The sequence below is a fragment of the Hippopotamus amphibius genome, chromosome 1, assembly GCF_030028045.1.
Source record: "Hippopotamus amphibius kiboko isolate mHipAmp2 chromosome 1, mHipAmp2.hap2, whole genome shotgun sequence".
NCBI classification, from domain to species: domain Eukaryota; kingdom Metazoa; phylum Chordata; class Mammalia; order Artiodactyla; family Hippopotamidae; genus Hippopotamus; species Hippopotamus amphibius.
The window spans coordinates 161,218,647-161,244,485 of record NC_080186.1 but is presented as its reverse complement, the minus strand read 5'-3'; the positions used below and the strand labels follow the sequence as shown (position 1 = coordinate 161,244,485).

General features: G+C 37.1%; 1 protein-coding gene across 1 annotated transcript in view; it reads right to left on the bottom strand.

Moving 5' to 3' along the window:
* The window catches only part of PFDN1 (prefoldin subunit 1), a 57,702-nt gene that overhangs the window by 11,413 nt on the left and 20,450 nt on the right, over window positions 1-25,839 (bottom strand). The window contains exon 3 of the mRNA XM_057733568.1: window positions 19,755-19,839. Coding sequence (XP_057589551.1) covers window positions 19,755-19,839 — 85 coding nt within the window. The remainder of the gene's footprint in view (window positions 1-19,754; window positions 19,840-25,839) is intronic.

Genomic DNA, 25,839 nt, shown 5'->3' with positions numbered 1-25,839 from the left:
CACCACAGAGCAATGAAGCCCATGTGCCACAACTACTGAGCCTGTGCTCTACAGCCTGTGAGCCACAACTATTGAGCCTACGTGCCACAACTACTGAAGCCCACGCACCTACATTCCATGCTCCACAAGAGAGACCACCGCAATGAGAAGCTCACACACCACAACAAAGAGCAGCCCCCGCTTGCCACAACTAGAGAAAGCCCACACACAGCAATGAAGATCCAACACAGCCAATAAATGAATAAATAAATTTATTTTTTAAAAAAATGTCTAGGGAGGCACTTCCCTGGTGGTGCATGGGTTCTATCCCTGGTCCAGGAAGATCCCACATGCTGCGAAGCAACTAAGCCCGTGTGTCACAACTACTGAGCCCATGTGCTGCAACTACTGAAGCCTGCGTGCCTAGAGCCTATGCTCCACAACAGGAGAAGCCACCGTTCACCACAACTAGAGAAAGCCCACGTGCAGCAATTAAGACCCAAGGCAGCCGGAAAACTTTAAAAATTAATTTCAGAAAAAAAAAAAAAAGGTTTAGGGAATTCCCTGGTGGTCCAGTGGTTAGGACTCCGAGTTCTTGCTGCTGAAGGCCTGGGTTCAATACCTGGTTGGGGAACTAAGATCCCACAAGCCAGGTGGTGTGGCCAAAAAAATAAAAATAAAAAGTCTATAGCTCTTTGAGACCTGACCCTAAAATTTCATGAAGGAAAACTACCCGATATTTTAATTGTTACAGGTGAGCCCTAAGAGTACGTGTACTGTAGTGTCAGGATAAATAATTTTACCTCCTAACTTCAAAGCAGGGCTTTGTACAGGTCCAACACAAGGGGTGTAGAAGTATCAGTATAATTACACCCAAGGAAATTTTAGAAGGGCTGAAATGCTATATTCAGGAAATAAAGATGCAAAGAAAATATCCTTCAGAGACCACACAATGCCACAACTGAGAATTGTGTGTTGTATAAATCTATTAACAGTATACTAAACATGACAAGTATTTGATTCAGGATCTGCATAAAAGAGATCAGAAAAAGGATGCTCAAAGATCACTACCAAATATCACAATCCTGAGGTCTTTGATTCCTTTCTAAAACAAACAAACCAAAACACCATAAAAATTATAGCCCACTTAGGACACTATTCTAAGTTCCATCATATATGAGAAATGAATGTATACAGTACATAATAAAGAAGTCTCATGCAAACAAATTTTACAAAATCAAGACATTTCCTAATATATATTGTTTTTCTTCTGCTTCTCCAGGGTCAGAAAGCCAAGTATTTATCAATAGGACTACTAAAACTCTACAACTCTTCCAAATGAGCAAATGGAATAAGTTTTACTATTTCAGTTGTCTTTAGCTTGCCCGAATCTTACGAGAGCAAAAGGATCAAATCAAGAGTGTTTACTATGGAGTTTGGCCTGTAGGCATGGTAAAGGGGTAGGTGAATAAAGGTGTGCCTTCTGAGAGAGGAAGTAAGGGCAACACCTTGCATTCTTGGAAGTGGAGGTATAACTGACTCACCTGTGGCAGCAAGACTAACATGCAAGTATGTGTGGCAAAAGCCTTAAGTCAGTCTGATCCTACTCTCTGCTCCAAGCAAATTCAAGAATTTCTATTTTCTTACAACTCAACAACAAAAAGATACAAAACCCAATTAAAAAATGAGCAAAGGACCCTCAAACAGACGTTTCTCCAAAGAAAATATATTAATGGCCAGTAAGCACATGAAAAGATGTTCAACATCATTATTCGCTGGGGAAATGCAAATAAAAACCACAATGAAATACTACTTTATACCCACTAAGATGGCTATAATCAAAAATAGAAAGTAAGTGTTAACGAAGACATGGAGAAATCAGAACCGCCATATACTGATGGTGGGAAATGTAAAATGATGCAGCTGCTAATGGAAAACAGTTTTGCAGTTACTCACAAAATAAAAAGACAAAATTACCATATGGCACAGCAATTCCACTCTTAGGTATATATTGCAAGTAAGAAATGAAAACAGGTGTAGCAACAAAAACTTGTGAATGTTGATAGCATTACTCATAATAGCCCAAAAGTAGATCAACCCAAATGCCCATCAACTGATGAGTAGATGGACAAAATGTGGTATATCCATATAACTGAATATTATTCAGCCATAAAAGGAATGAAGTAGTGATACATGCTACAATATAGATGAACGTTGAAAATGCTGAGCTAAGTGAAAGAAGCCAGGCACCAGAAGCCACATGGTGTATGATCCATTTATATGAACACCCAGAACAGGCAAATCTACAGAGACAGAAAACAGATGAATGGTCACCAGGTGCTGGGGGGAAGGGGAAATGGGCAACAAATACTTAATGGGTAAGGGGTTTCTTCTGGGGGATGATGAAAATGTTCTAGAATCAGGCAGTAATGACGGTTGTGTTTAAAAACAGGCATGGCAAGGCAAGTTCCTAATGAATTATTTTCAGAGCAAATTAGTCTTTACTCCACCCGAAGTCTGAGAGTAACACATACACAAACCAGCCGGGATAAAATAAAGTGACATATTAATTTCTGAAAATTAACTTTAATGTTATCAGCAGCAGCACTAACATTTAATGAGTCAATAAGGTACTCCAGGAGAACCAATGGACAAACAAGGGCAAGGAAACTTCTATGTGATCACATTACTACTTTCCAATCGAGTAACATATTTATACAACTAAAAAAATAGAGATATGGCAACCGGAAACCCATAAAAGGACCTGGAGACAGTGAAAACAAGTAAGAGCTCAAAGCCACTAAAAGCACAGATGCATGACTCATTGGCACCTCCTCTGCTGATTTGTATAGGTCATCAGAGGGCAGAACTGGAGAACTACAAACACACTCTAATATCAAAGGGTTATTTTATAAAGCTTTCAAAAAACCTCAGCTTTCTTTTTACTAAGAAAGAGAAAAGGAAAACTCATACCTGCTGGTATCAACAAGAAATCACTGTTCTCTTAACTCTAAGCTAAACCTCTAGGTCAGAAAAGCAGCCCAGGGCCTTTGCTCAAGGCTCTGAAGGGCACTGAGAAGTCAGGTCACATTACCCAGTGACACTTCTCCATCCAGGGTGATAAAGGGGCTCACATCATGATGAAATCACTCTATAGACCAGACGTCACAGCTGCCACTTGTCCCAACTCCACACCCACCCAAGTTACCATGGAACTGGTACAAACAGAATGAAGTTTAATATGCTATTAGCTCTGATCTAAGTAGTTGACATAACACCAATTAAATTTATGACACTGTAGTAATAAAAGAGCACTTGGCACACTTCTCTTTGCAAACATGATTCAAGGGGTGGTTTTCCTTTTGCCCTTTCTTCAATTTCTTGATGCTAGGCCACTTAGAAGCCACTTAATCTCTTTATTCAAAAAGTTGGTGTTTAGGGGTTTACCATTTTATAAGAAATGGACCACTAATATTAGAAGATTTAGCTATTGGGAATATCCAACCATGGCACAGGAATCCTCATTTCTTTCTTTCAGAGTAAAAGTGAATGATACAGTGATTGGAATCTAGAATCTGGAATCCTGCGTTCCCACTCTGATCTTCCTCTCTTTCTGACTAATTCTAGTTCTGGCTCTGTAAAGGACACATGATCTCCATTTCTAAAACGATGGGCAGAGGCCACCTAATTTATGAGATGGCTTCACCAAAGAATCCACGGCTGTTAGGAAATAAGAGCAGTAGATATCAGCAATCTGCTGGCACTTGCATCCTTGAGCCTGCTGACTAGCCTTACCAATGTCTATATTCATGTTACACATGGACGGAGTCATTGGACCCTTTGGCCACATTTACATGGTATATGCTAAAGCTATCAACAATGGGTCCTTTGAATAAAATACAGAAAGTTGCATGTGCTTAGAGCAGTTAAACTGAATAAACTACATACATTTATTAGTGTGGGTAGAGCTCAGGAAAAAAAAGCAAGCTACTGAAAGACATGAACAATATGATGTCATTTGTTGAATATAAGATGCTACAAATAAAGCATGGATTGGAAAGATTTACCTAATACCTGATAGTAGTTTCTTCTGGTGAGTGGAATGAGACTAATGTGGATCCAGCAAGCAAGCTACAAAGGAGACTTCAATTTTGTTAGTATGGTTTTATTTTTGTAAAAAACACAAAAATAGATATTATAGTATGCTAACATTTGTTAGTTCTGGGTGGTGAGTACACAGGTGTTTGTTAAATTAACTTGGGACATTTGTGTATCTTTACTTTCTTCCCAATTAAAAAACCTTTATCTTATAAGCATATGGTGGTGATAAGCTCAATCACTAAATAGCTACTGAGCACCCATCATATACAAGTAAAAAAATCCTGCATTTACTATTTACCTTGTGCCAGGCACAGTGTCAAGTGATTTACATGTATTATGTCAGGAGGTAGGTACTTTTTGTAAGAAGGGAGAAATGCTGATCCTCTTCACCTCCAGTTTTCATCAGCTATTAGTCCTGGCCTCCACAATCTACTCTCAGGAAGACTACTGACTTTTCTGATTACTGTGCTTGGAAAAAGGAACTATGGCTCAGCCCCTTCCGCTCTGCCAGAATGTGCCTGCTTGCGGAAGGTACACATTTTCCTCATAAGGTTGACAGAAATGCTCTGCCTGCCTCTGCAGAGACAGACCTGTGGTTGTCCCACACTTTCAGAGATTTACTGGTTAACTTCATCTAAACTTATATGCTTAATTCTGGATCAGTATTAGAGACCATTTTATTACTGCTGCATGCCTAAGCCACATCCTTCAACCTAATCTTTATCAGTAATAAGTGTAAAACATATTTTAAATTTTCATATCAATTTGCCTGACTTTCAGTTGATTCCATACCTAAACAGGAAATAAAAGGGTTATTTATTGTCCCTATCCATCAACCCTGCTGTTGTTGCTGTTTACAGGAGAGTATATTTAGGCTTAGAGACACTAAGTAATTTACCCAAGGTAGTAGTATATGTCAGAGTTCAAATTCATATTCATTTGATTCCAGAGTTCACATTCTTAACAATTATGCCAAGGCATTATGGTATGCATACCAAAGCAAAGAAAAGCAGTACCAATTACTTGCTAAGAATTTGTAAGATGAACTCAAAAAATATTCTAAAGGTTGAAGCTTTTCTTAGTATATACTGAAAGAGGGTAGGAAAGTACATGTTTGTATATGCATATATGCGGGTCTATACAGGGAACAGTGAAGGTACTAGTTATTATAAAATCCTTTTAGGGAACTTCTAACCTTCAAAACTAGTAGGCATGTTTGCTTCCACCCATGTAAGTACCCCTCTCCCTCAAATTTTACTCAAGAAACCATAGATACACAGCAGGGTTTCTAATCGCCTGTGCTTTAAATGAACTATGTTGAACTACTCCCTGCAGTGTAGTCCCCCAGACAGCACACTCAGCTCTGAGGTTAACTTGATGTCGGTCCCCACATTCTGCAATCCCTCCTCAGGGAAAGAAAGCAAACCTTCCCTCAGCAGACCAGGCCTGCCCAGCTCCAGGCCAGTGCTAATAAGAGAAAGCCACAAAGCACTTAAAACACAGGTCTAATTGAGCTGACAGCCCCTGCTGCCAACACAAAACTAAGGGCCTGCATAGGCCCCTAAACATGGAGGAAGCTGGTCCCATCCCTTCAGCTTGGCCTCTTCGCAGCAGAGGCTTGTCTATGTGGGTGTTCACTCAGTTCTCTGAGTTCACACTGCAACTGTCCACACTTCTGTAAAGAGCTTTTACATCCTACTGCAGTGCCTTTGGCTCAGTCCGTGAACCTTGTTTATACTAGCTAGCTATCTTTTCTCCTTAGTTGATCTAATCCAGTTCTATGACTTTAAATGTTGTTTATAAACTGACAATTTATAGACAATTCTCAATTTTATTTCACTAAGCCTGGAGTTCCGGGTTTGTATTTCCAACTGTCTATTCAACATCTCTACTTGGGTATCTAGTAGTACCTCAAAGGTTAACAAGGCCCAAATCAAACTTTCAATTTGCATTTAAAATTACTTTTGAAACTTGAAAATTGACTAGGAAACACTGATCTGTGAATTATCAACAGCACATACGTTCCCATAAACAAGTGGAATTTCTGTGGTGCCCATCACACATGGAATGCTGTGTGGAAACCACAGTGAATAAACAGCATTGCACTGGGAATAATTATCAATACTTGCCCAGAACAAGGAGTACTTATACAAAGTGAGTAGAAACCATGCTGATTTCCTTCATTTTAGCTTTAACTGGTTTCTTTTCGGGCTTTCCAGCCTCCCTTCTCACTTTAACCCTTCATCCCACCACTCTACTTTCAAACTCCTGTCCACAGTATTTCTTTGATTTGAAATGCTCTCTCCTCTGCCCCAACCCTACGTAGTGAAATTCTAACTGATCCTTCAAGGCCCAGCTAAAATGCCTCCTCTCCCATTCCAAATCTCTCCAACAGGTAAATGAATGATATATGTGGGAGAAAGGAGGTATGATTCCTTTATAACATGTTCAAAACTTTGAGTCCTCTCTTTCATCCCTACATCCAATTGTCTTGGTTCTACCTTAGATAATATATCCAGATTCTGATCACCTCCACTACCACCACCCTGGTCCAAGCACCATCAATCTCTCGCCGAGATATAATGCAATAACCTCCTAACAAATCTCCTTGCTTCCACCCTCACCCTTCATAATTGATTCTCACCAAAGCAGCCAGAATGGTCCTTTTAAAATGTAAATGAGATCATGTCATTCCTCTATCCAAAACCCTCCCCAAACTCCCAACTTCAGACCATAATTCAAAATCTTAATATGGCCTACAAAACCCTCTATAATCTATGCCCTGATACCTCTCTGATTTCACCTCCTACTATTCTTGCTTACTCAGCTCCAGCTGAACTGGCCTCTTTGCTATTCTCCCAACTCATCAATTATGCTCTCACCCCCGGATTTTTATATTTGCTGTTCCCTCTGCTTGGAACCCTCTTCTCCCAGATGTACACATAGCTTGCTCCCTCACTCCCTTCAGGTCTCTCTGCTCAAATATCACCATAATTATCAGAGAAACCTTCCCTGTCAACACTATATAAGATAGCTTACACACTCTCACCATTCTCTGTCTCTTTACCCTGTGTTGTTTTTCTTTTTAGCATTTATCAATTCTATTATTTGTTTATTATCTGTCTCCCCCTCCCATTCTCCAAAATATAAGCTCTACACCATCAGAGCCTTTGCTATTTATGTTTTCTTTGCTTGTAATAGTGCATGGCACATAGTAAGTACAATAGACCATAGGTTCCTTAATGTATAAGAAAGTAGGAACAAAAAGCCTCCATGGTTAGTCAAAACCCCAAAGTACTCTGTATAACCAAGACTCCCAGCAAACATTTAATGACTTTTTTTTTTAACATGCATACACTTCTCACCTAACAATTATTATTGGCCAGAGCCTTATGTCATGAATCTTAGAATTGTTTAGTCCTCCCAAAGGAAGGAAAAATCAGTTGTAAGTGGAAAGTTCAGCCTCTGATATTGAAAGCATCAACACTTAAAAATTAAGGCAACTGGTATTTTACAACTCAATTCAAAACTTAATCCATTTTAAGGCTTCAGCTATAGTACCAGAAGCTCCTTCTTCCTCTTATGTTTTTCATCATGACCTATCTTTTGTTTCCCTCTCAGGCCTTCTCTAAATAGAAAAAGACACTGAACCTGCATTAATGAAGGCCCTGAATTTGAACCCCAAAAGTCCAAAAGCGGAAGGTGATTTTTTTTTTAAACAAATTTCTAGAGCTGATTAAACTTGACCACAAATGACATAGTCTTGAGCTACCTGTAAAGATTTTAAGTGCTGCCATATGTTATTCCACATGAATCACAAGACTTCATCATCTATATTGCACAGATATTGTTGAAGACTGTGCTCTAAATTATATATTTGAGACCCTTTAGTTCAGTTTAAAATGATTATGTATTTCATTAAATTAGAGAGTAAGGCAAGTTGGTAACTTAAGAAATGCCTAAAAGTAATAAGCACTCCCAAAGCCTACAGTGTCCAATTGCTCAGATTCCAAAGCTTTAGGTAATTACCAGGATCTTCATTAATACAGGCTTTCAGGACTTCCCTGGTGGCACAGTGGTTAAGAATCCGGTTGCCAATGCAGGGGACACGGGTTCAATCCCTGGTCTGGGAAGATCCCACATGCTGCGGAGCAACTAAGCCCATGCACCACAACTACTGAGCCTGCATGCCACAACTACTGAAGCGTGAGCGCCTAGAGCCCATGCTCCACAAGAGAAGCCACCGCAATGAGTAGCCTGCGCACTGCAACGAAGAGTAGCCCCCACTCGCCACAACTAGAGAAAGCCCGCGCATAGCAACAAACACCCAATGCAGCCAAAAATAAATATATATTTTTTAAAAATTAATGCAGGCTTTCCCAAGACATTCCTTACCAAGAATCTCTAATAAAAGCAATCCATTTTTTTCTTTGGTGCTAAAGTGGTCAGGCTCAGACCAAAAAAAAAACCCAAACAAACAAACAAAAAAGAATTACAGAAAGGCATTTTTGCATAGGACTTCAGACACAAAAATCAACAAGCAACTTCAGAATATAAAAATCAATAAATCCTCAGTTGAATCAACACAGAATGTTCAACACCAGAAATACAACTGAAAATTTGCTCCCAGTTTTCACATACTCCACTGCTGGTAAATACATAGCAGGGGATAGGAAAGACATTTAAATTATTCCTTTAGTGATCTTCAACAGCTTTACAAACAAGTACTAGATTGCTATTTCCACTTTATAGAAAGTTATTTCTATTACTAGGAAGAAGTTAAGGTGCAGAGAGGTCAAGAGCCAAATCCACGTAGAGGTTCATGCTGGTAATGTGGGTTAAAATTACATGCAGGTGTATTGAAGTCACACTTGTGGTTAATGTTATCAAACAACCTGACTCTCTGGGAACACTGAGATAGGGCAGAAGAGAGTACTAAATACATGTCTTTATTCTCACAACATCCCCTCCATTTCGAACCACCATCTTCTCCGTCTCACCCTCTCTCATAGGCTAACTGCATATTTCCACTGTCGAAAGCCACGTTAAAATCAAGCAAAAGACTACAATTGCCTCGTTAATCTCTAGCACAACCACTGATTAAGAGCAGGCTCTTTGAGCCCCCCAGCTCTGGCTCTCCACTATAAGTGGATGTGGGTACATGAGCCCTATGGGGTTTGGGGAAAGAGAGAGCTCAAACAATGTACTTGTCAGCACTTTAAACAAAAAACCCATTCAGTGAGAATGGCACCGTGTTCCTTTTGCCCTTTCTCCTTAGGAACTAAATTAAACAGATTACAGACAGTGGCAAGAGCTGGCCTTAGAACAGCCTCCCCCTTATTTGTTATTTTTAGCAATTTAGTCCGACAACGCCTGACAACTAAACATGCCTAGAATAGCTAAAGGGAGGGGGGATTATCAGATACTACCAGCAAAAAAACACTAGTCATCATTTCCTCCAACCCTAAGAAAGAATCATTTTCCATGTCTTTATAGCATCACACACAGTTTGAGCTTTTAGAGTCTCATATAAAAACAGAGCACATATAAAACATCAGTGGAAACTGATAATGCTTCCTGACCTGGAGTATTGTTCCACCCTCATGTGTTTTCTTAAAAACAAAAGCAGAATAAAATGAACTAAATTGCTTTACACAAAAGTAAGGAGTACAATGCATGTGTGTCCATTTTGGAAACATTCCCTCACAAGATAAATACGTACCCAAATGAATGGCTTCATGAATAGTGATGGAATTCAAATATTTTTATTATACTGGTGGCAGGTGAGAGATTTGTTTGAAAACAAGACAAAGTGAAGTGGGAGAAAATCCTCTAGTTAATCATAATTAGCAAGATAGCATGAACCATAGACACTATTTTTAAATGAAATAATGTAGTAAAAATTCTTTGAAAAATGAATAAAATGGTAAAATAAAAATAGTAAAGTCCTAAGTAGTAAAACTATCTGTATCAGCAGATTAACTAAAATTCATTAAAACACATTTTATAAAATTTACCACTTATAAAAAATGTCCATGTACACTCAAGGAATTTAATAATTTTTCACCATTTTCTGAATATTTTTTTGCCACTATTGTAAATATCATGTATTTTACATGACACCATACGATAAAGCACTACAAATGATAAAGTGATGTCTCCCTGAGTATGTTACTTTATGCATGCGGCGGTAAAAAGCTATTACACAGCTCTATCCAAAAGTATCTCTAAAACAGGTGATACCTAATATAAACTGTCTTTAAGCCATCACACACACATCTCTGTGATTTCAGTAATTTAGTCAACTACTACAAAGATATCAAAGGAGATGCTGTCACCTCCTATTACATTTTAGCTGGCAAAGCTGTAGGTAGACAACTAGTTTTATGTTACCTGCAAAAATAGGATTACAATTAACTTTTAAATTAAGGTAATGATCTGAACAGAAAGAAAACTCATGTTTTTTTGTTTTGATTTGCCTTCCTCCATCTTTTCATTTTAAGGGGGCATTTTTGCTCCTGAAGTGGCAATTCAGAAAAAGACCGAGGTTATAATGATAAACTTAATAGAAGCGACCCTAGATATCTTCTAATCCAACCCTCTTGTTTTACAGATGAGAACACTGAGGCTTAGAGTGCAGCAAGGGCTAGAATCCAGAACTCTTAACCCAACAAAAGGTATTTAAATTAGGAATGTAGGGTAATGAATGCTCTTCTATAAGTCTAGTAGACTGAGATCTCTATTTTATGGTTCAAGTATCAGTTTGGATGTTGTTTCTTTGAGCTGACATACACAGTGTGCTCATTAATACAGGTGTGGCCTTGTTCACATTGAGTACTGAACAGCTTATTTCTTCTGGCCAGCGTCTATTACCTCAGATTAAAGGAGACCTGTCATATAAAGACTGATCAGAGTAACAATATAGGGTAAAGAAAAGTATACTGAGTAACTTCACCTTACCATCTACTTACAAGAACAGGGAGGCATGCAATAACATGAAATAAAATTCAAATTTTAACTCATCAAAAGAAATCATTCAGCAGACAGCCTGAAAATGAATGGAGGAACTCTCAGGCATGGGAGGGCGGAGGCTAAGGACAAATATTTATGGTTAGACAAAGAAAAGTACAGACCATAAAAGCATACAGCAGTGAAGGTTGAGGTCAACAACCCTCTGAAGCATTCAAAGGGATAGTCTGGTGTGGTTACAGACAAGTGTTCCAAGGAGGGGAATCAGGCCACCCCAGGAATGTATCCTAGAAGAAAAGAATAACTGAATCAAGATGCAAAAAGCTGAATTCTGAACTAACCGGAATACAAATCCTTTTTTAAATCTTAATCACAATATGAAGACACACAGCAGTGAACAGATCAAATCAAAGGAGCCTGTGTGTAAAATACCTGTAATATGTATTTCACAGACAAATAAGAAAGGCTGTCTATAAAGGGCAAGTCTATTTGGACTGTTTACCTCTAAGTGCTTATCAGACCTGAAATATTTCTACTGAGAAAACGAAATGTATCACAGACAGTTTACATTTGGGCAAATATTGCACTTGAATAATAACACATATATACTGACCAAGATATTAATAATATTGATAATAGCCAATAAAGAATACTCAACCAGAAAAAGAGCACAGATGGACTTTTTCAGACTCATTCTTCTCTGAAAGCCACAGAGGACGATCACACAGCTACATTAAGCCCTAAAACACCAGGACGTGGAGAATATATATAGTTCACTATAACTCTAGCATTCCAACCATCAGGCTCTTTTAGACTTAAGTCTTAAATAACTAAAAACTATTTTAAAACAAACATCCATTTTTATAAATGTTGAGAATGCAAATGAACTCTATAAAGAGATAAGTATTCATATTTGAAATCCCAACATATGGAACAATAAGAGAAACTTCACCCAAGACTCCTAAGTCAAAACAACATAGAAAAGAGATTAATTTACTAAACTTGCAATTATTTAAAAAAAATTTTTTTAAAGACACTCAGAGGTGCCAAGCTATCTAGTTACCACTGAAGGTGGGAAATCACCAAGCTAATTTTTAGAGTAGAGACATTTTATACTTCACTTCTCTCCAGGACTCAAACTCTCCAGGGTTGGAGTAGGAGATGTCTCTGAAAAATAGCTCTCCTCAGCAAGAGGCTAAGAGAGAAACTGTGCAAATACTCTATGAGAACATCTTGACTTCTAAAGGGTAAAAATGAACTGTCTTGAAGGATACTATGATACTACCATATAATGGAATACATATAGCAATGAAAATGAACACATCACAATCTCAACATGAATACATTTCACAAAACAATGCTGAGGAAAAGAAGCAAAGCAAAAAATAGGCAGATTTTGTTCAAATAAAGTTCAAAAACTGCTCTGAGGGATGCATACATAGGTAGTAAAACTATATTTTTTACAAAAGGAAATAACATTGGGGAGGGGGAGGACAGACAGGAATGGAAGGGAGAAACAAAGGTAGGGGGTGATGCTCTGGTGTCCTGTCTGTTTATTTCTTGGCTCGGATAACTGTTACAGGTGTTTGCTTTATAATTATTGATTACACTATATGTATTTTAACACATATTTCTGTAAATGCTATATTTCACTACAAAATAAATGACTAATTTTTTGATGGATTCTAAACTTTGAGTTATGCATGCAGATGAACCACTGGGTGTAATTCTTGTTTAATATATAAAAAACATTCTGCCACTGGCTTTGCTCTCACTTGCCCTTCTCTCTTCACTGAAAACACAGGTAAGAATCAGTACTTATCACACAGTAGTGTCCACTTGACATCACCTCTAAAGAGGGTGTCCCATCATACACACAAAGGTATCAGCCCAAAAGTGAAGTACTTAGGGCAAAAACTGGACATTCATCCAAGTGCCTACCAGTCACCACCCATGCTATGGAAAAAATGATCCTCATCAGGCAGAGTAAAATCTCCTCAATCATGGGAACTCCTCCAAAACATTTTCTCATCAGAGTCTCAGAACTCGGCCAACGGCAGAGTGTCATAGGCACCTCCTATCCAGTTTTCTTGCCACTAGTCTTCCTACTTGTTTCAGGAACTACTGTCTGACCATAATAGCCATTTTCATGGAAGTCAGGACTTTCACAGTATCTTAGGTTTTACTTATAGCATGGGCTGGAGAGCTATTTCACAACCCTGGGATTGTAACATTCTGCGTCAGAAGTGGCATTGTGCAGGCCAGAATGTCCTGGTTTCCTTATTCTTATTTTTATTGTGTCACTGCTGAGCTAACCAGGATGGTAGAAGGGGTGGTAACCACGTCAGAGAAAGAGGGGAAGGAAAGTGGTCAACCAGTATTTGCATGTGCCTAAAATACAATGGGGATTTTAGACTGAAGGCAGATGAGCCTGAAGCAGTAATTCAATGAAAGAGAACATAGGAGAATAGTGGTCAAAATGTGTTCAGATACACCACTGAAAGCTTACAGTTATCTCAAGGATTCCAAATACTTGAGATTCAAAAAGCAAGAGGTCAAAAATTCAGCTCTAGCTCATTTGAATACTGAATCTAAGTTCTTGCAACTGCAAAAGAAGAAATTATTTTCCTTTTACCTCCAAAAAGGTGAGCAAAAATATAGGATGTATTTTTCATTCTATAGAAAATATATATTTCTTTAATCTATCCATAAGGTTTAAACTCAACTGTAACTAAAACTGAATTTTCTTTAAAAAAAACAAAAAACATATTTTTTGTAGCATTGTTGTACATTTCAAAAAGAAAATTATTTTTACAGACAGATGAGACTCATGAAGTCCCAATTCCAAATCCCAATTATACTCATGTCATTTTTAAAAAGTACAATTTTATATTTTCTAATAACATATACTGTATTATGTATTACACACTCAGCCATCTTCTTTAAAAAGTTATTCGTTATCAGTATTTTTTTTTAAATAGAAAATTCCCACAATGACATAAATAACATGGTTATTCTATCATACTAAAGCCATCATTTTATTTTTTCTCTTCAATCGGATTAGCATCATTGGTTTGCTAATCACCATTAGGACAAATGGTGACATTACCTCCCAGAACCTGATCAATCACCTTTATAAAGGAAAGGTAAAAATCTACATAACACTATCATACTGTGAGTCTGTTATGAGAACACTTCCTAATCAAACCCAGGAAAGTGATTATAGCCTGAAGAACCCAACCTAGGGGTATTAAAATGTAAAATACAGAATTTTAAGAAGAAAAAGATAATCTTTCCAAGGTTAGGATGGTACTTGTCTCTATCCTTCTAGTAAGTAATATAACTCCCTACTAAGAGGACACAAGGGCAGGGACTTCCCATGAGGGCAGGGACGTCCCTGGGAGGCTCCACACTTCCACTGCAGGGGGGTGCAGGTTCAATCCCTGGGCACGGAACTAAGATCCCGCACGCAAGGCCCCCCAAAAAAACAAAAAAAAGAAGACAAGAGGTCAGCATTATAGTACCCTCACCTCTGCTCCAGGAGAGGAAAAGGGCCAGCAAGTGAGACACCAGGCTGGCTGACAATGCAGGCACAGCATACTAGAGTTTATCAAAACAGGTAATCCTTGCACTTGTAAATAAGAACTGGGGAAAAAAATCTGGAGAGGGCAAACATAAATAGGAAGAATGGAGGTGGATAAAAGGGAGTCTAGGGACTTCCCTGGTGGCACAGTGGTTAAGAATCCGCCTGCCAATGCAGGGGACACCGGTTTGATCCCTGGGCAGGGAAGATCTCACTTGCCTCGGAGAAACTATGCCCGCTCGCCACAACTACTGAGCCCACATGCTGCAACTACTGAAGCCCACACGCCTAGAGCCAGTGCTCCACAACAAGAGAAACCACTGCACTGAGAAGCCTGCGCATCACAATGATGAGTAAGCCCCGCTCACCACAACTACAGAAAAAAGCCTGCGCACAGCAAAGAAGACCCAACGCAGTCAGAGAGAGAGAGAGAGAGAGAGAGAGAGAGAGAGAGAGAGAGAGAAGGGAGTCTAGGAAATACTAATAAAGATGGGCTCTCAGATCAGACCACCACCTATGTTATGTCATGGAAAAGGTTGATTCATAGTGTCATTTATATAGACTGTTGGTAGGGGGTGGGGAGGCATACATAGCGGGGCCAAGTTAATAGCTCTGGTCAGAAACTAGAACTTTGGACCCAAACCAAAAACCTCACTTCATTAGAGATGAAAATATGCTAATTGAAAACAGCCTGGCTTTTGTCTGCAAAGTTATGTATAAATTATGCCTCCTAAATTTAATTCTAAGGTATCTGAGGGTAGAAATTAATAATGATGATAATTAAATAGGATTAAGGTGAAACAGGCTGGACTGACAAGAAATATTAGGGCCCAGAATAAGAGACTATATATTTGAAAGGCAGAGTAATAACTGGGAGACCTTGGGAAAAACTACTTAGAGCTCTGAATCTGCATCAAGCTTCCCAAGTAATAGGAAACCAGATTTGTAATTTCTACAACTGATGATAGTTTATATGCCCAAATCCTCACACTGTGCTATGAAACTAGTAGAATAATTAGAGAGAACAAGGGAAAAGCACTTAACACTGAGTCAGAAAATGCTTCTCAGAAGAAGTAGCCCTAAACTAATAAGATCTTAAGGATTAACAGAGCTGGTAGAGCAAGAGGTGGAAGCTCCCAGGCGGAGGGAATTACTCTTGCAAAGACCTAGTAGAAACAAAGAAAACACAGCAAGTTCTAAAAACAGAATATTTCTGCGTATCTGGAGCATACAGTATAAGAGAAGGAAGAGGATATAAGAGAAATACACAGGAGTCATTTCATAAAGAGCCTTGAAGGTACGTTAAAAAGTTTGAATATCACCCTAAGAACAATGATGGGGTTTACACAGAGGAACAATATGACCAGATTTAACATTTTAGAAAAGTCACTGTAGGGCTTCCTAGGTGGCTCAGTGGTTAAGAATCTGCCTGCCAATGCAGGGGACACAGGTTCGATCCCTGCTCCAGGAAGATCCCACATGCCACGGAGCAACTAAGCCCATGTGCCAAAAACAAACAAACAAACAAACAAAATAGAAAAGTCACTGTAGCTTAAATATGTTAAAAGGATTAGAAGAGAGAAAGCTGGAGGTGGAAAAACCAGTTAAAATGCTACTGGAGATGGTGGAAGCAGCTGGTTTAAAGGTGGGGAAAAAATTCCAGAGGGAAATACCACTTAATAGAGAAAACAGAGAGGAAGTAATATTCAGAGATAGTAAGAAGTTTCCAGAATTGAGGAAAGTCACTAATCCTCAAACTCAGAAACCCAAGTTAACCCAAGTAGGATTAAGAAAAAAAGCAGAAAGATTAAATCCCCACCTAAACATATCCCAGACCTAAACATATCCCAGAGAAACTACAAAGCATGAAAGACAACAAAAGAATATTAAAAGCAGCCAGAGAGAAAAGACAAAGGAACAAAAATTAGACTGATAGATAACTACTCAACAGCAGCAATGGAACCCAGAAGTCAACGGAATGCTATCTTTAAAAGAGCTGAGGGGCTTCCCTGGTGGCACAGAGGTTAGGAGTCCACCTGCCAATGCAGGGGACATGGGTTCGAGCCCTGGTCCGGGAAGATCCCACATGCCGCAGAGCAACTAAGCCCGTGCGCCACAGCTACTGAGCCTGTGCTCTAGAGCCCTCGAGCCACAACTACTGAAGCCTGCATGCCTAGAGCCCATGCGCCGCAACAAGAGAAGCCATCACAATAGGAGGACCGTGCACCGCAACAAACAGTAGCCCCCGCTCACTACAAGTAGAGAAGGTCTGCCCACAACAACAAAGACCCAGTGCCTACCAAAAATAAACTAATTAACTAATTAATTTAAAAGAGCTGAGACAGTCCTTTACATATAAAGCAAAATGAAACATATCATCTAAACTATGCATACAGTAATAATGAGCATTTGCAGCACCCAGACAGTAGTCTCTAAATACCATTGCCCACTAAACTGAAAGACTAAGGAGAAACTGATAAATATCATCACAGAGGGAGATTTGACACATTTCTCTCAACAACTAACTGAATAAAGAGGAAACAAATCAGTAAGAAACAGAAAATCTGAACACTACAACTAACTGTACGTGTGCATGTGTGCACATGTGGGTGGTGTGCACCTGCATACATTTCAGGCTAAAGTAAGAAAGTTATAAAGCTATGGCAGTGGAAAAGTATAGGATTGCCTCAGGGAAGAGGAACATGTGTAGATACAGGCTGGAACAGTATTGGAGAGTGCACTAAATGCAGAGGCAGGGATCATGCAATAATTGAATGTTGAGGTAATAAGGAAACCACAATGGTAGGAGAAATGGAAAACAAGAAACTGAATATAAACCAGATTTACATTACTAAAATAGAAAGATAAACTGTCAAATGATGAAAAACAGTGTATACAGAATAATTCCTCTTTATTTAAAAAAAGTGTGTATATGTGTGTATGAACATGTTTATAAAATAAAGTTTGTAATGATACATATCAAACCATAAAGGTGACATTTTGAGGGTATGCAGGGAAGAGGGGAAAGTCATTTTCATTTAATCATTTGTTTTATTTTTTTGTTTGACTCTCTTTTCATAGTATTCTTATATCCCTTTTATAATATACATAGCATGTAGGATGAAAGACTGAAAACAAAAAAGACAAAATAACTTCCTAGGGTAGAGGCTATAGTTTAACTCTGCTAGTTTTTTGTAGCTGTTAATTAGCATTTAAAATACCAAAAAGCTAGCTAATCTACTTCTACTATCTGACAGATATCAGGATACTCTTACCAGTATTTAAGAGACTTCATGAAAGGAAACTTTTGGAAAATGAATTTCCTAATATTCATCAGAACCAAATAGTATGCTAAAATCACCATCTGTGGCAATTTTACCTTGATTGCTTTTTTAATTATGAAAGTTAACATATACTTGCTATAATTTATCCAACACAGAAGTTACAGGAAAAAAAAATTTCATATCCATGTACCATCTAAATTCCTTACAGTAGTAACTAGTGTTAATACATATACTTAGAAATCATTTTCAGTGTTCACATATAGATCTTGGTTTTTGTTTGTTTTCATAAAAAGAGAATTATTTACACATTACTTTGCATCTTGCTACTTAGATTCATCAGGAATATTTTTAGATATATTTACCAACAATTGCAAAGACATTTTTTTTTCTTTCTTTTTTTTTTTTTTTTTTTTTGTAATCTACATGAAATAGTTTTGTTCAGAGTTTTTTTAAGGTACTTTTGTTTGGAAAACTCAATCTAGAAGAGGTGGGCTGACAAAAATGATAATATAGGACACAATAACAACCTGGTTACTACAGGATAAGTTTTCTTTTTTTTTTTTTTTGTTTGCTTATTTGTTTTGTTTTACAATACATTTTCTAAGCTACAAAGCCATTATCAAGTTTGTTTAAATTCTCATCAATAGTCAAACAAAATTAAGCTTAAGTAACCTAAGACACTACATACTTGCCCTGGCCATGCCAAATCAGTGTCCCTGAGAAATCCCCAGAAGGCTTCAGAGGGTGTCTCACCAATTCAGCAGAGAGGGCTGAGTCATATTCTGAACCACTGCCTCAAATAGTATTCAAAGAAATTAGATAAAGTGACCTATGAAGTCATTGTGTCCACCCCCATCTCAGGAAATCTTGGTCCCAAAAAATAATAACCAGTTTTTTGTCCTGTCCAACTTTTACTATATGACAAGACAAACCATTCACCAAAGCCCAAGAAGACTATATCATCAAAGGTTTTAATGTATAAGGAAATGGTAATAATAAACTCCAATTTTCCAAAGATTTACTAAATTATTACTTCTACCTATCATGTTTTTTCCTAGCTTAAAAAAAAAAAAATTGTTTCCCTCACTGGAGCACTATCCTTCAGATAATTTACTTATAGCTTACTACTCACACAGTCCTTACCTAGAATTACTACATGTAAAAGAGTCATATATGTATATCCTTTAACTACTATTCTACTATTATCATCACCTACTCTCATGCCCATCCACCACAATATGTGGTATTTAAATATACACTGTATTTTTATTTTATTTTTTAAGAATAGACACAGAACTTCCCTCATGGTCCAGCAGTTAAGAATCTGCCTTCCAATGCAGGGGACTCAGGTTCAATCCCTAGTAAGGGAACTAAGACCACAGATGCCTCAGGGCAATGAAGTCCACATGCCACAACTACTGAGCCCACACGCCACAACTAAAAAAGCCCATGCACTGCAAAGAAAGATCCTGCATGCCGCAACAAGGATCCCAAGTGCCGCAACTAAGACCTGATGCAGCCAAATAAATAAATAAATATTAAAAAAAAAAAAAAAAGAATAGACATGTTCACTCAAAGGCAATGGAAGAAATACATTCAGGTTAACAAGTATCCTATCTTTTCCAAAACTCCCTAAAGTTTCAATAGACTACTCTTTTTTTTTTGGTGTTATACACTGCCATAAAAAGACTGTTTCATAGCTCTAGCACTATTAGAAAAAATGAAAACAATGTGACATGACCTTGACAGGCATCCATTTTCATTTAATATGACACAATGAGATAATTACTTTCTTCCTAAAAGTTGACTATGACTATCAACATTCACTCGAAACTTACTTCCAATTCTTTAATTTTTTCTTCTGCTATCTTCTGCTTCTCTAACAGCTGATTATGAATTGCCTCCTTGGACTGAAGAATAAACCTACACAACACAAAAAAAGTTGAAGATTAAGCCACTTGACCACAATATTCATCAAAATCAACAACTATATGCCGCAAATATTAAACTAAGAAAACTAGAAGGATGATCTCCCAATTCAGAACAAATAAAATGCATTATTATGTTAACATGACAAACTCAGGAAACCTCCACAGGTTTAAGCCTTCTTGGCTGAAAGGAAATAAAAGCTTAAAAGTAAATTCTGCCTTCTTGTCTTAAGGGAATCAGGCTTCAAGTATATTCATAGACAAAAAAAAAAAAAAAAAAAAAAAAACCATAAAGGGATAAAAATCTATTGTAGGCTAAAAGAAAAGTTAACAAACAATAAAGATCCCCCATAACTTTAATTTTTCAATTTTCTGTACCAACTTTTATCTAGATATCTTTCAAACAATATTTATAAATTATGGCTCCTCCTCCAATCTTTAAAAAAATTTTTTTGTAGCAGCAGTAACTCATGACCTTTTAAAGTCACAATCAACTACTGTGTTAGGATCAATGCATTAGTGTTTATATGAGTTCCTCACACAAAAAGCGCTGTTTAAGGCCCACTAACTTTTATTATTATATCCAGAGTGTATAATACCTCTGAAAAGCTCAAAATGCACAAGTGGAAATTTTCAACTTTTTCCATTTTACATTGAGGCACATTATTTACAGTTGATGAGAGTAGAAATATAGGGAAGCTTTAAAAATTAATACTGAATCTGTTTTGTGACTTTATGTTCATAATTTTTGCTGTGGGCAAAGGAATAACAAACTATTTTATAGCCTAAAGTAAGTAAATTGAAATATTTCCCTTCCACTGGAAGCAAGGGAAAATCTCAATAACTCAGATCTCTCTCAGGATTGTCCAAGTGGTTTATAACAGATTTCAAAAAAAAAAAAAAAAATTAAGCAGACTGTTTCTTCTCTTTGCACATAACTTAAGAGTTTAGCAAAAAATTAAACATCATCTCTTAATAAAAAGCCAAACAAGAAAACACATTAAGTTAGCAATATGCAGTTTCCTCTATGAACTTCACAAAAACAACACTGTGTCTAGGTAGGTTCTTACTGAGAGGGTCTGTTATTACAGATAAAAATAACAAAAAGGGCAACTCTAGCTTTGCCCAGACACCTGGGAGGAAACTTTTTTTCCTCTCCTCTTCATGAATACACCTTGGCATACATATAAATACAATCTGGTGAACTTCTCATTCACTCCAAAAATTATTAAGCAGATGTTCTGAAATGGACAGTCCAGATAATTTAATAGATGATCCTAGTCTTCAGTACTAACTTGATCCTTTGCAAAAATCTTATACATTTACTGCAAAGATAGCCCACATTCATGCAAAACAAGGATTACTACATAACCCTTTATATCCAAAATGTTCCTATTATTAGTCCAAGAGACAGATGCTATTTCTGATAACACTATGGTTTATAGAATACTTTTCTCAGAACTAATTATTTAGTGTAGTATCTAAGGAGAAGAGTTGTTTTGAACTGTAATAAGTCTTAGTGACACTACATAAAAAGTATTATAAATCTAGGCCCAAGAGTCACCAAACTATGTCATTACATGCACAATTTTACTAACAAAGTCTTTTGGCCATGGAAATAATTTTCAGAGTAAAATATACATTTTTAAATAACACTGACTGCTGGCCAGTAAGTAGTAGTCTCAAATAATAGGTCATCAGACATTACCTTTATTAGCGTCTGGGAAATTTTCAAAGCTAAGATTAGAGGTCAAGTCATTACTTATGTGGTCTTTAAAAATAAAGTATCTGAACAGATACTAAATCCCTTGAGCAGAAAATAAAATTACTAGAAAGCAAGAACACTCAACAACAAAAACATGTTTTTCCATGGCCACACGCCCCTGAGGTATCTATACTGAATTGTGCCAACTTCAAAGGCCAGAGAGATGTCATCGAAGCTGGCCAATTCTACTACAAGCCTGAGGAAATATCAGCCATTGAAGTTTTAAACAAGGATGAGTATGGAATAAATTCAAATGTCTACCTCAAAGAATAATTACATAGTCAAAATTTAAACCAAAAAAAATTACAGAAAATGTGGTTTAGTCCTCAATTTTTAATACGCCAAAGATACACTGCATGAGAATTGGAAAGAGCCCCCAGAAACATTTGGATTTCTGGAAAAAGTCTTCAGAAAACACCTTTATCTAGTGTTAAAAAGACAATGAATTTTCAGATGTTATTTTAAAGATAAGGGATATATCATGATAATGTAATTATGAGTCATATATAGTAAATATTATGTACACTACTTCTCAAAGTAGACTCTCACAGACATTTTGCCTGATAGTTTATGGAAAGCCAAATGGTAGATAAAGGATTCAATAGTTCAGAATGTGCCACAAAGGAAAAATAAAGCATGAAATGAAAAATCATTTTCATATAACAAATGATATGCACAAAATGTGCTTAATAATACTCAGTATTATATAATCTACAATAGTCACTGCTTTGTGTTGATAAAAGGCCTCTACATTGGAAATCAACTCCATGTGGCTCTGCACTGTAGACTATCAAGGATATGTAGCCTGCTGTTTCAGAAACATTTATCTGTAATTATGCCATCTGAAAAACATAATTTTATGATGGCTTTTGATTTTCTTTATTTGAGAAACATCAGAAGCTGTGTTCTGAAATGTCGTGCAGGTTGGTACATAACTTCTATTTTCTAATGATTCAGCATATATCAAAAGTGTTTGTTCACCTGCCAAAACACAATCTAAGACCAGTGGCAATGCTGTCCTTTGGGTACACTTCCAAAGTATGGTAACCTGGACATAGACTATTCAGAAACAACAATATGCTTATGTTAATGCATTTTGCTTGGGTGGGAAATTTCTAGAATATTAAAACATATTCTAGTGGCATGTAAGAAATCCGCAAATTAAGTAGCACAGAAAAGGCTATATGAGAATGATCAAATCTTGTTCCTCTGCCTCATTCCACTGGTGATGAAAACTACTTGCATGTGCGCACAAAAATCTACATGCAAAAAATTTTTTTACTTCATAATCTTTTAGTAAAACAAAACCAAACAAAAGCCTAAATCCCTTAGTAAAGAAGCAAAAAACAAAAAAAAATATGCTACATTCATATTGTGAAAGGCTGAGTAAGACTATTATTGGCATTATGAAGAGGAGACATCCAGAACAAAGCAGAAAGAAAATTTTTTTAAAATATTTTGCTGAGGAACCACAAATTAAAGATTCCACAGTGCAAAGAAAAGGGAACCCTGGTGCACTGTTGGTGGAGATGTAAATTGGTATAACAGGAACTAACATAGCACTGTAGGTCAACTGCTCTTTAAAAACAAACATGCAAACCAACCCATAGAAAAAGAGATCAGATTTGTGGTTACCAGAGGCAGGGGGTGAGGGGAGAGGAATTGGATAAAGGCAGTCAAAAGGTACAAACTTCCACTAAGACAAATAAGTACTAGGGATATAATGTATAACATGGTAAATATAATTAACACCGCTGTATGTTATATAAGAAACTGTAAAGTAAATCCTAAGAGTTCTCATCACAAGGAAAAAACTATTTTTTCTATTCTTTAATTGTGTATCTATATGAGATGATGAATGTTCAGTAAACTTATGTGACAAACATTTCATAATGCATGCAAGTCAAATCATTATGTTGTATACCTTAAACTTACACAGTGCTGTTTGTCAATTACATCTCAATAAACCTGGAAGAAAAAAAAAAGAAAGATTCTACAGAGGGCCAAAATGAAGTGAAATCAGAAACTGTGGAAGGTAAGAAAGCAATAAATTGGTTTTCACTTTCAGAGATTCTGCTGAATCCTAGAGACCTTCAGCATCCAAACTGTCACAAAAACAGGATTTAAAATAGGACATAAAACCTAGGTACCATCCAAAATGAGGATGTTAAAGAGAATCCTCAAAGGGTTCCACCTTCAGTCTAAGACTGAAGAAAAAACTTGTCTCAGTACAGTAAAATAAAAGAAACTTGTCCATCTATACCTTGGTAGTAAGTAAAATGAAAAAAACAAAAACATCCCCTAAGAATTTTTAACCATAAGCTGATTTCCTCATGGGTTGTGGTCCAAATTCAACCTATTAGGGAATTCCCTGGGGGTTCAGTGCTTAGGACTCTATGCTTTCACTGCCAAGGGCCTGGGTTCAATCCCTGGCTGGGGAACTAAGATCCCACAAGCCATGCAGTGCAGCCAAAAAACCATAAAATTAATTTTAAAAATAAAAAAATCTCAAGTACAGGATTTCATTTACAGTGTTCCTAATTACATACGTGCAAAGGTCAAGCAAACTTGAAGATGGGTTAATAAAAATTAAACTAAAACACAAACAGAAAAAAGGTGTAAAAACCAATAAAACAAACAAAACAAAAACAGGATACAGCAGGCAAGACATAAGAGACAATATTAAGTCATCTAACGTGTAATTAGAGATCCAGAAAAAAAACTTGGAGAAACATTTGAAGAGATAATGCACAAGAATTTTCTAAAACAAATGAAAAAAAGAAATCCAAATCACAGTTCCAAGACACTCAGAGAAACCCAGCATAAATAAATACAACAAAACAAAACTAGATATAACATAACCAAATTACTAAAAACTAAAACAAAAATCTTGAAGACAGCCAGAAAAAGACATACTGCATTAAGAGAAACAAAGATACAAAGATAAGAGTTACATCAAACTTCTTGTCACTACTATGCAAGGAAGAAGACAATGGAAGGACAATTTCAAGGTACTGAAAGACAAGCTACTAACCAGCATTACACACATAGTGAACATATCTTTCAAAAATAAAGGAGAGGGCTTCCTAGGTGGCACAGTGGTTAAGAATCCGCCTGCCAATGCAGGGAACACGGGTTCGATCCCTGCTCCACGAACATACCACATGCTGCAGAGCAACTAAGCCTGTGTGCCACAACTATTGAGCCCATGTGCTGCAACTACTGAAGCCCACATGCCTAGAGCCCATGCTCCACAACAAGAGACGCTATGGCAATGAGAAGCCCGCGCATCACAACAAAGAGTAGCCCCCACTCACCGCAATTAAAGAAAGCCCACACACAGCAAAAAAATTCCCAACGTGGCCAATAAAATAAATAAATTTATTAAAAAAAAAAAAGAAGGGGACATTCAAACAAACAAAAGCTGAGAGAATTTATTCTAGTAAACATGAAGTAAACAAGTAATTTTAAAGGTAGTTGTTTCAATCGAAGGAGTATGATAACATATGGCAACTTATAAAGAAATGAAAAGCACTGGAAATAGTATAAATATTAAGATATATATAAAAGATATGCTTTTCTCATTGTTAATCATTTTAAAAGATAGTTGACTGTCTAAAGCATGGGTTGGCAAACTATGGCTTGCAGGCTGAATCGGCCACACTCATTTCTTTATAGAATGTCTATGGCTGCTTTCTTCCAACAATGGCAGAGTTAAGAGAGTTGTGACAGAGATCATATGGCAAGCAAAGCCAAAAATATTTACTATAGGTCCCATTAAGAAACAAACTTGCCAATTCATGATCTAAAGCAAAACAGCAACAATGTATTGTGGACTTCAATACATATGTAAAATCTATAACAATAAAAAAAGAACAAAGAAATTTGAAATATAATAAGTGATAATAATATTATTTAAAAGTAGACTACAAATAGATAGCCAGTGGGAAGTTGCTGTATAACAAAGGGAGTTCAACTCGAGGATGTATAATGCCTTAGAGGACTGGGACAGGGAGGGTGGAGGGGAGTCGAGGGAGGGAGGGAATATGGGGATATGTGTATAAATACAGATGACTGAACTTGGTGTACCTCAAAAAAATAAACAGATAGATAGATAGACAGACAGACAGACAGAAAGACAGACAGATAGATAGATAATAGACTACAGGGACTTCCCTGGACGCACAGTGATTAAGAATCTGCTTGCCAGTGCAGGGGACACGGATTCAA